General features: G+C 41.9%; 1 protein-coding gene across 2 annotated transcripts in view; it reads left to right on the top strand.

Moving 5' to 3' along the window:
* Positions 1-12,263, top strand: part of LOC111663354 (exocyst complex component 3-like protein 2) — a 59,550-nt gene that overhangs the window by 23,059 nt on the left and 24,228 nt on the right. For both annotated transcript variants that reach the window (XM_087176970.1, XM_023417522.2), the window contains exons 2-3: positions 10,668-11,180; positions 11,660-11,898. In XM_087176970.1, the coding sequence (XP_087033096.1) occupies positions 10,705-11,180; positions 11,660-11,898 (715 nt within the window). In that variant the 5' untranslated portion in view covers positions 10,668-10,704. The remainder of the gene's footprint in view (positions 1-10,667; positions 11,181-11,659; positions 11,899-12,263) is intronic.

Raw genomic sequence — 12,263 nt, 5'->3', positions numbered from 1 at the left:
CAACGCTCACTGGGACACCTGGTTATCGAGGACAGGTCACACCTAACTAACTCTAACCCGCCTCAGAGGAGCTGAGGGAGGAACACAGTCAACAAAAGTTATCTAGCATCACAGAGGTCTACTGTGAATAACAAAGACATAATGAATATTACTGTCATTTTTCAGAATGACTCATAAAACCATATGAAAGTTCATATTTCCACTGACAATGTCAGATGTGTATTAATCTGACTGGCATAGGTGTAGTGCTGCTGGAGTGCACCAGAGTGATGCTCTGCCTCTTTTTCTCCAGGTGATGAAATAAAATATCCACAGTTCACATAATCTGGTTGAAATACATTTTAAGAGTTTGAAGATCTGATCATCACCCAAGTGTATGTCATGTAGAGAGATAATAAAAACAAATAAATGGTCAAATTTGTCATATGGTGTATTGATTCATTTCCAAAAATCAATCATGCATTGAGTAACACACAAGGAAACATTCCACCTTAAAAGATGCTGGTAGCTGCCGGTAGCCTATGAGCTGCTCAGTGAATTAAATGGTTAATTAGTAAAGATTAAGAGACAGAAAACATCCTGTCATTCAACATTCACTCTTCTGACACTTTATTTATCTGTGATGCTTTTACACAGAAACATGAGAGTCAGTCTTTTACACTTGGACAACTCGTGCTGCTGGATATGAAGCTAGCTTAGCTACGTTTACATAGCCTAGCCTGTTAGCTTAGCTACGTTTTCATATTCTAGCCTGTTAGCTTAGCTTGACCTCTGCCTGCACTGCAGCTTCTCCTCTGACCTCTCACTACTGTGGTGTTAGGAGAAGTGAGCTGTGAGTTTTAAGACATGGGACACAACATATTTTCAGAGTGGATGTTCAGATCACCTGCAGCCTCTCTCTCCCCCCTGGGAGCTGCGTACCTTTTTCCATACAGCCTTGCTTTAGTTGGTGTTAGACCATTTAATGTAAAAAATGTTTGTATGTTATGAATCTGCTGTGGGCCAGTTGTGTCAACACAGAATAATTCATCCACAAGACCTTGAACAGAAACAGTTGACAACATTATTTATGACGCTCTGACACCATGAGAGTCATCATACATTAGGCTGTACAGAGTGTCCTTTCCTACAGTTGTATAATAGATTATAATGGAGTCATGAATTACAGTTAAGCAGGACAGAATGATAAAGTGTGAGCAGGAAGTCAGTGATCAGCTGTCAGCTGTTTTTCTTAAACGATTCCTGTCTGTATTTTTAAACGTACTGACTGTTCCTACTGCTTCCTCCAGCAGCCATACATCACCTGATTATCTATACACACATTAGTCATGGAACACACACACACACACACACACACACACACACACACACACACACACACACACTCACTCTCCATCCATACTGGAGGTCAAGGCTGAGGGCTGGGCCTCCTTCTGATTGGATATCTGCTTCTCTTCCTGTTTTTCCTGTTTGTGTGTTGTGATGTTGAAAGGTTGTTACCTCTTGAACTTCATGTGATGTTGAAAGGTTGTGTTGAACATGTTGACGTGTGTGTGAGGACGACACACATGCACGTTCAACATGCTAACGCTCAGATCTGAAGATGGTTTTACAGTTAAATGCCTCAGCAGACAGTCAGTGTGGGTCTGTGCATGCTGCAAAATCTTTTTGATGGGACACTGACTTGTAACAGGGACAATGGTGCCTCTTTATTTAGAGAGTGTACATTGACATGTAGATGCCACTCGATCATACGTCAACAATGCCGACATATTGGTCCAGGCAAGACCTGCCCTGTAAACAAGTGCAAGTAAACAGAGGAGCTTCAGTTTTTCTGGATAAAAAGCTCTTTATATTATATTTCAATGAGTCATTTTAATATTCAAGGGTTTATGATCTACGTGGAGTCTAAATAAAAGTTTGGTCACTAGTTACTTAGAAACGGGATAGTTCAGGCTGTAATCGCTGCTTTCCTAAGGAGCTGTGTATCAGCGTTAGGTTTGGATGAACTGAATTACTTATGTGGTGGAAAATAATTCATTGTTATAAGGAACAGTTAAAACTCACATTACTTTATTTACTAAATTAAACTACTATTTATTCTAAATTTAGACTACTATTTACTATTCCTAATCTAATATTATGCTGCTGCTTTAATATTAAAATATATTCATGTTACACCTCATTGTATTTAGAGGATAATGCTATTGCATTGCAAACACATAATAATATATGCTGTTGTATTATACTGTTATATATTGTACTACTACTACATCTCACTTTATGCTAAATTACACATATATTCCATATTACACTGTACTATATGTTTACTTATTTTTTCTACCATAGCCTATCATGTACATATGTCATCTGCTTTAACACTTGAATTTCTCCTCTGGGATCAATAAAGTTGTGTCTCATCCTTTCACTAATAAAAATATAGACAGAAGACTGACAGCCATAGTATCACTATCTTACTTCATTTATTTTATTTTATTTGTTTTACTCACTATTCCTTATGATAATGAATTGTTTTCCACCATGTAATTCAGTTCTATGAACCTAAAGTTGATACACATTCATCCTTATTAGAAATAAGTGATTACAGCATAAACTATCACCATTCTAAGTAACTAGTGACTAAACTTTTATTTTCACTGCACGAATAAAAAACAACTCATTGAAATCAATTGAGAAATATAAAGTTTATAGAGCTTTTTATCCAGAAAAACAACAGCTCCTCTATTTATTCCTATTTGTTTACAGGGTAGTCTTGCCCGGTCCAATAAGGCAACCATGTTGGCGTATCGCAGCAGGGGGCTGAAGTGACCAATGCTGCGTCTATTTAGAAATGTCTATGCCTCTTTGGGTTGGGCAGCTACAACCTCCTGTGAGAAGTGTGCAATACTGTGTGCGACACTAGCTAGCTAAAAGAAGAAGCTAGCTCCGTATATTCAGTTCTGACATCATTAGCTCCTAGCAGCTACATGTTAGCACACAGCTGCTGTGGCTTCAAATGTTCAGGTCAGCAGGATGCTGACTTGACATGAATGGACAGTGTGACTGCTGGTTTGTACTGAGACTGACAGACTGTTTTCTGTACAAGAGCTTATTAGCTTCTAGGGCTACGCTGCTTCCAGAGCTCTCCAACACAGAAAACGCACTCAGTGTCCAGTAGTTGCCATCTGTGGCTGCAGAGGTTGCTGTTGTCACTGCTCAGCGAGAGTTACATGGTGTTACTTTAATAATGTATAAACCAGACAGGCTGTTGTCTTATATGTTCAGTCTGAGACAAACGTTCTGATTTCATTGTTTGTGCAGTTTGATGTTCTTCCACAGACTGAATATTTTACTGATGGACAGACTTTTTAAAACTGTCTGTGTCTTTGAGGTGTGTCCTTCCTCATCTCTTGGTGTGTTATCACCACCATCTTTTAACCCTCAGAATAACACGAAACACAGGTGGGACACCTGTGAGGTCTGAACATGTGTGTTTTCTTTTCCTCTTGTACAGACATGAAATGTTCTCTTTGACTCAGTCTCCTGGTACACAGCACATGTTGTAAAGATATGGCAACTGTGCATGTCTGCTCCTCTATCACCACCATTTACCCATAACACTCTTTATGTGTAGACATATTTACATGTGTCTTTGCAGCCTTAGTCAGCATCATCTAGACTCTGTTATATCTGACCTTGGCTTCACATCCTGTCTTCAGTCTCACTCTCTGCTTTTCTTAAAGTTTGACTGTGGTGGTATTAAGACCTTTGAATCACTGATCCTGTGCTTAATGGCCTTTCCATTGCACCACACAGACTGTTGAGTTTTATCAATCACACTGAACAAAAGTTAAGATTATTAATTATTAACTTTATTATTAATATTAATGGATTTTGTTGCTGTAGATTCTGTGAGTTACACTTTGGGATAAAAACTTGAGCCCCATTTTTATCCTATATTGGTTCACATTTTGAAAAATTTTTCCGAATTATCTATTAAGAACTCGTGTCTGAAGTGTATCATGATGTACAGACAGCTATCACTGGATTACTGTGATACTGAAGGAAACTTGAAAACAGGAGGATTCTGAACGAGGGCGGCACAGAGGTGCGGTAGCACTGTCACCTCACAGCAAGGAGGTTCTGGGTTCGAGACCTGGGCTTGGGGCCTTTCTGTGTTGAGTTTGCATGTTCTCCCTGTGTCTGCGGGGGTTCTCTCTGGGTACTCTGGCTTCCTCCCACAGTCCAAACACATGCATATTAGGTTAATTGTTGACTCTAAAATGCCCACTGGTGTGAATGTGAGTGTGAGTAGTTGTGTGTCTCTATATGTCAGCCCTTTGATAGACTGGTGACCTGTCCAGGGTGTACCCCGCCCTCACCCAATGTCAGCTGCGATTGGCTCCAGCCCCCCTGCGACCCTATAAGGATGAGTGGTATAGATAATGGATGGATGGATGGATGGATGGATGGATGGATTCTGAATGAAGTTCTGCAGCCTGTGGTTTCTTTAGTTTCTTAGTGGCTTTGTGGAGGTTTATTCTGGAGGGACATTAGTGTGTTCAGACACAGTTTTAGCACAGACTGTGGTGTTCAGGCTCTCAGTGTTTTACTGGTGCAGCTCCAGCTGCTGAGCCGTCAGAGCAGCAGCCAAACTGCATTAATTCACGTCCAGTTTTTAAGATGCCAGTGCACACCTGTCACTTTCTTTGTCTCATCTCTCTCCCTCCATGTCCCCTTGTGGACGTATCTTATCGTTTGAAAACTGGTCTCGACTTTGGCTTTCAGCTGGTCTCCAGGACCAGCTCCAACAAACAGTGTAAAACGTGCTGCGGGTCCTGCCACCCTGGTCCTGGTATTTTGGAGGTTGTGACTGGACCACACCCAGTGGTGCTCAGAGACCTAGGAGTCCTCGCCTTGGTCCGTCACACTATCGCTGTCCTTTCCGCTCCCATTGTTTGTGTCCAGCAGCTTCCGCGATGCCCTGCGACCCTCTTGAAGAAAACAGATTGTGTGTGAGCACCACTGGGCTCTGCATGGGTTTCCTGAGCTTGCCGCCGGGGCTGCTGGGTATTTATGGAACCAACACTACTGAATCACTTCCCACTTCGCCCTGCACGCTGAGCACCAGTGTGTCTGTGAGTGTTTTCCTTAGTGTTCATGTGTGTGTGTGTGTGTGTAGTACTTTCCTTTATGCTCACTGTTATGGAAGGTGTGTGTGTGTGTGTCTATTTCTGGCTGCAGCAGTGTGTCCTGAGCTGGTGAGACTGGAAACCAACAGCATGAACAACATCCGCTCCCAGTCCACCTCATGCACACACACACACACACACACACACACACACACACACACACACACACACACACACACATACTCTTGAAACTTGATTCTCTGGTTTGAGATTTCTTTTCACTCCAGGTGAAATGATCCGTGGTCAGTAATTCAATTAGTCCATCAACAAACTGAATGAACTGAACAGAGGTGGGAGGAGAGTCAGGATCTTTAGTTCAGATAAAAGTGTTTTTATTCTATATATGTTATTGTTATGTTCAGATGTGAGCATCTAAGTAAATCACTGTTGTGTTTATAGATTTTAAACTGATCATATGTTTGACAGAAAAATGAGGCTTAGAAAGTGGAGTACAAGTATAAAGTGGCAGAAAATACTCAAGTAAAGCACAAGTACCTCAAACTTGTACTTCAGTACTGCAGAAAAAGTACTCAGTTACCTTCCACCTTTGGCTTTGTTTTTTGTACAAAATGAGACATTTGAAGACATCACCTCGACTCTGAGAGTCAAGAGAGAATGAACTGAGAATATGAATCTGAATTAACTAAACAACCAACCAAGAGAACAATTGAGTACTGGTTATTGAGTGATGAAGATCATTAGTTTCACCTCTGTTCTAAAAACCAGGACATGTCAGATATGAGTTATTAAAAAGCAGCTGTTGTGTTTGGGTGGTTGTGAACCTCAGAGTTCACCCACCTGTCACTCAAAGAGGCCACACCAATTCTACTTTAAGTCTTAATAAAATGTAAACAGTTGAGTTATATAAACAGTCGTCATGAAGGAGGAAATTAGCTCTAGAGACCAAAACTGTTTTTGCACCAGGCTGTAAACATGTTTATTTCTGCTGTAAAGTTGAACAGTTTAAAATGGGAGTCTATGGGGATTGACTCACTGTTGGAGCCAGACTCTAGTGGTCATTACATTTTGGTTTTGTCACTTCAGTGTTGGCTTCGTGTTTCAGCTCCGTCCACCCATTGTGTTGTTTTTTGATGAGCTCCACTGCAGCAGTGTGATCCTTCAGGTGGTCTTTGCTCTGTTTGTCTGTATATTGGGTCTCTGAGAAATCTGCTGGTCCTGTTGTGTCCAGTTTCTAATATGAAGAGAGACTGAAGACACAGATTCTGTTTGTGTTGTGACATAGACATGTTCTTTACTATAGTTTGTGTAAAGGATCAGTTACCTTCACCTTTGACACCTTCACAAGAACTAAAAACAGAAAAATAAGAAAAAACATTTAAAGTGCCTCATAATAACATCATGTTCTTGCTTTCTTTGCTGTTTTTACATTGTGTTAAGATAAATGAGGAAGTGTCAGGTCCATGATTACACCCAGATATCATCTCCAACTGTAGGTAGTTAATATATTTGGTCTTCTTGGTTTTCAGATGTATTGGATGGAAAATTGTCTAAAACTAATTGTTCTGTTGTGAGAGGACTTGATACAGAGACACTATCTTTTTTTTCATATTTGAGTCAAAAAAAGAAAAGAATTTGAATATCAGCTCAAACACACTCTTACTAGTTTACAAAATGAACAAGTCTGGATCACTGGAGGGTAAAACACGGGTCTCTCATGGTACTGTCCGGGTCATCCACTTCCTGTCTGCACCGGTGGTTCACATGAATCCCAGATAAAGTTTTAGAGACTGTACTCATGATAGAAGGTCGTCTACTTACAGAGAATGACATTCTTATCAGTATTTTCATTCATCTGAAACTCTCAGTCATTGAGAAGTTTTCATGAATCATTATCGTGACTGAGCTGATCTCTGCTCAGGAAAAACCTGCCGTCTGTTAATGTTTGATGAGTTTATGGCTGTGGGACCATGTGACATCAGCTGTTTTATATCTGGGTGGACCTGACTTCCCGTCAGAGCTGCTCACTGAGGAGCAGCTCTGTCAGTTATGCCTCTGTGTTTTATGGTGTGTTTGTAGTCCAGCATCAATATTGTTGCTATGGTTACCTGCAGGTTAGTACACCTTGATCTCTGAACAAAGGTCAAACTGTAATTACGAGCTGGCCAATCAGAGACTAGGATTTTCTGTTACTATGGTCAGTGTAGAGTCAAACCACTGTGGGAGCCCAGAAAGTTTCAACTGATCCTTGAGCTCAGGGGTCGTTGAGTGGTTGTTGAAGAACAGACGCCTGGCAGCCAATCAGAAATGAGCATTATCTGTTGCCATGGCACAAAGTCGGGTATTGAAAAAAACAGAGCAAGTTCCCAGTTAAACTTTACCTTTTGGACTCACATTGTTTGGGTGTAAGTACCATTTCACAATGATGTGGACCGTTTGAAGAGTCAGTTGTGAGAAGGACATCATACTGACAGTGTGATGTGCATCAACCACACACCTGTGCTGTCTTGATTTGCTTCAGCATGGGTTGAATTGGCTACGAAGCTTTGAAATGAACTAATTAAGGTGATTTATGATTTTCAACTCTAGTTCATTAAAGCTCCTTTTCCACTGGAGACAACGGAACAAAAAGTATTCACACCTGGGTCAAATGATTCCGCAGTAAATGCAGGTATTTATCGGCTCCGATCAACAGTGATGTAAACACAACACCAGGGTGAACATACTTTTTCGCCTCTTTTCCTGCTGTGACATCTTTCAGAGCAGAGAGACTGTAGACACACCTGTCACCTGTCCAGCACGGTGCTGTTTAACTACAAACACTGGGGCTACACTGAGCTCCAGGATGAAAGAGTGAGCAGCAGCTCACGGATAAGTTTTGAAAACACACAATCACTGATCGAAGCATCTCACACAGAAGCTCCGACACTTTTACAGGAGGACCAGATCTGTTTTACCACTTTGCACAGCAGGTAGCAGCTCACTCGAGGACGAATAGATCGAAGCTATTATGCCGGTTCTGCACATGTAAAAATAAACCCTGCATTATAAAAAACCAAACATTTGTTGTATAGGTATTTTTTTAATGGGTCACAGACACTCGTCCATTCTAAATAGTACATTTTAATCTTGTCCGTTAGTGGTTAATGGAAGGTTAACGAGCGTCGTCTATTGGTTGTAAAAAAAATTCAAACTGAGCAACCCTAGAACTGATGTCTCTCCTTACATCTGATCTCAGAACAGCGTTCTGTCCCATAAAAGATCTGATGCCTGTTTGTATTCATCATGTAATTCACTGCCTTCTTATGGCAGCAGCAGGAAGCTAGCTTGACTACCAGTTGATGCTACTCACTGTTCTGTCATTCATGAAAACCTATAACTTTGAGGCTCAGGATCAAGCATAAACATCACATAGAAATCAGTCCACAGGCTGTTGTAAGCAAACAAGAAAGTCTCAGTTTTAAAGTTTTGTTACAATTTGTTCACACAGCAGTAATAAAAAAGTGATAAATACATGTTAATAGCTTCACATTGTTACATATATTACCTTTAACATGAATACGCTAATGGATTTCGCACAAACTCACAAACCAGTGGTCTAGATAGTTGATTATAAAGGGACATTTGTGTCTGTGAGTCTTTGGTTGAATGTTATATTGGTCGAGAAGGATGAATGAATCTTCCACTGTAAGAAAGGTCAAACTGCCCCCTCCTCTGTCCTTGACCTGAACTCAACTGGGCATCTTTCAGGAGGTGGAGGAGGCAGATGCGTTTCCATGGTGACTGTGCGTCACCAAGTGTTTGCTTCAGTCCCGACTTCTGTGTTATCTGAGCGGCTGTAATAAAGTGACTGTCTCAGTGAGGGTGGGGTCTTATCAGCAGCTCAAAGGCTAAAAGGCCTCAACTTTGTCTGAACACAACAGACCGATTCTTCAGGTGTGGTCAATGTAGAAGAGATGCTGTGCTGTGAGTACATCATTTGAACAAGCAGAGAACTGGACTGCAACATATTTCAAATTCACAGCTTCAGTGACTGATGGTTGAATCATTAAAAATAACAGTAAAAAGAAGTAATCATCACAGGAAGTCATTTTATAACTTATCATTTAAATGTATCAGTTTTATTCAAATTTAAAAAAACGAAACTTTTCTTTTTAATAAAAAATGTTTAACAAAGGAGGCTCACTTTATAGGTTTGTTCAGGGCTTTCAGCTGTATCTCACAGTCTTCATCAGCACATGGAGAAGATGAAGACAAGGTGAGGTTAGAAGTTCTAGTTTTTGTTTGGATTGCAGTGATTAATTATTAACTTTTGTGCCTCTGATTTCCTTTCACTTTGACATATAAAGAAATAAAGATAAAAGGTCATTTAAATGGGCACACATCTGAAATGTTCTCCAGAGATCAGTTAGCTGAGCAGCTTCTAATAGCAGCTGTAATCAATGCTGAGGCAGGGGACTATTCATTTACTCATTTATTATATTTGGTTCATTTTGAAGTGCAAAGTTTTCCACTGGTCCTCTGCAGCTTGTAGTCTACATTAATAATTGATGGTGCCAACAGTTATTCCTTCATCTTAACTTTAGCAAAACAGAGGATACGATTGTTGATCTCAGGAACGTGGTGGATTGGAAACCTCAGCAGACATAGACTCAACTGTTTTGTCAAAGTGTGCAGTAATAATAATATTTTTTAAAGCAGTTGTTGTATTTCAAGTGTTGATCCAAACGAAAATATATAACTACATTTCAGTGTAGTTTTACATCTCCTCTCTCAGGCTTCCCTCTGGAGCTCTAATAACAACAGGTCGGTGAGCCAATCAGAAGAGAGGAGGTTCTGAGCCTCTCTTCTGATTGGCTGACTGTTTTCTGAGTGATCCAATAAAAATATAGCAGATTTCAGGTAAACACTCAGAGAAACCAAATCCTGCAAGGCTGGATGGTGGGTCCAGGTGGGCTGGGGTTGAGGCATGGCTGAGAGCGGTGACTGCTTTGTTGTGACATCACAAAGTTCCAGAAGTTCTGACGGCTGGTTTTAAGCCTCAGTTTCTGAATACGGGCTGTGTGCATTTCTCTGTGGACTGAGGCTTTGATACTTTCACAGTATTAATATAGAACCTAGACCTGCTTTATACTCAAAGAACACATGGACAGAGACCTTTAGACTATATGGAGCTTTAAGAAAGCTGTGACTGTCCCGGTCTGACCAGATCAGGTTGAGGTAGTGCTGTCTGGTTTTGACCTCAAGGTTCCCACCTGTTCAGCTCTGGTTGTAGATTTTCTTAACTCGACTGTAGAAACTATTCAGGATTTGGATGTTATAGAATCTGGAGGGGTCTGGCCTTTAGGGTGATGAGTCCTCTGTCTTTTTTTTTTCTTTTTGTGTAGAACAGTTTGTGTTTGACTTGTACTTCATGCCTGACCGTCATGGTTTCGGTCTTTCACTGGTGATTCTATAACTGAGTCACATGGCTACAAAGAACACTGATAACTTCATCTCCCTCCCCTTCCTCCCTAGGTTCCTCCCTCCCTGTCCCCCCTCCCCCAGCTCCATCATGCCCATCCTCAAGAACCTCCCAGTGCGCCTGAAAGGCGGTGGTCCAACTCTAGACAACGCTTTAATCCTCCGCAGGATGAGCCTCAACATCACCCCCCACCATCACCATCACAACCCCTTTGACGATGACGACAGCATCCATGACAGCAGTGGCCATGGCAACCACTGGTCACCTGGCAGCTCTCTCCTGGACGGCGATGTGCCGAGGGACCGCAACCCATTTGAGGATGAGGAGGACGAGAATGAGGCTAACGAGGGGAAAAAGGGAAGTGGAGGAGGAGGAGGTTCAGCAAAGAGTTCCTTCAAGTTTAAGTCGCCACTGAAGACTCTTGGAAAGTTGGGGAAGACCCTGAGAGTGTCAGTGAGGAACAAAGGAAGTGCAACCCCCTCCCCACAGGGGTCGCTGCAGGGAACCCCATCACCTGCAGAGAAAAAGAAGAGGGGGAGGAGGAGCTCTGAAGGAAGTCTGCTCAGGTAAGGTGGGATAAAAACTGTTGAGGTAAAGCGAGAAGATTGGAGCTTGTTAAGGTTGACAGGGAGAAGGGTCGTCTGTTGAGAGAAAGTGAATAGATGAAAGTTTGTTGATGTTAAGAAAGATGGGAGGAGCTGAAGCTAAAGAGGGATGATGGGAGTTTGTTTTAGTTATCAGGTGACTTTTTTGAGATAAAAAGCAACAAGGGAAATCTGTTGAGGTAAAGGTTGGAGTTAATGTATGGATGGATGATGGGAGATTGTTAAGGTAGAGAGGAATCATGGGAGATTGTTAAGGTAGAGAGGAATCATGGGAGATTGTTAGGGTAAAGAGCTACAGTAGGACTTGGTGGGAGTTTGTCGGGGTAAAAGTTGTTGGGGTTAAGGGAGATGTGGGAAGTGAGGGATCATGGGACTTTACAATACAATACAATAGAGGATGAGCAGAGTCTGTATCATTTCTTCCTCCGTGTCACTCTCAGGTTTGCAGGGAAATATCGTGACACCCTGAGCTCCTATAAGGAGTCTTTCACCAATGGCGAGCTGAACTGTTCGGAGAGCGAGTGTGACTCCACCAGCCGCCGCCTGTCCTTCATGAAGATGGTGGGTCTTGGCAAGCTGAAGAGGGAGTCCATGGCTGACCACTCATCTCAGGGCCCCGAGGAGCAGCTGGTGCAGGAGGAGGTCGTGGAGGAGGTCAAACCCAGAGAGCCCCTATCAGGTAAGAAACAAACCATGAGAGGGTAACACATACCAACTCATGTCCGTCAGCCAACTCACAGAGATTATGGTGTGAATATAGACGATGCAGAAATATTTGTTGTCCACTCTTTGACCTCATCACAGCCTACAAGGAAACCCCAGGTTAGCACAGCAGAGCGTGGGGAGTGGCGATAATAACTTCCCCTCGGGAAACAATGGCTAAATGTCTGGATTTCACCACACTGTGTGTTCTGGACTCTCCAAACCCACAATACATCAAGTCCAGAAGGGGCTTCAAGCTGACTTTGTATTTCACCAGACTTTATAGATAATCCATAGTGATGTGGATGTGACGATGTAAAAAGGTCTCAAAGTTTCCTCTGA

The sequence above is a fragment of the Seriola lalandi genome, unplaced genomic scaffold (assembly GCF_002814215.2).
Source record: "Seriola lalandi dorsalis isolate HSWRI2012SDOR001 ecotype SW California unplaced genomic scaffold, Sedor1 jcf7180002054575, whole genome shotgun sequence".
NCBI lineage: Eukaryota > Metazoa > Chordata > Actinopteri > Carangiformes > Carangidae > Seriola > Seriola lalandi.
This window is presented reverse-complemented; position numbering and strand designations above follow the sequence as displayed.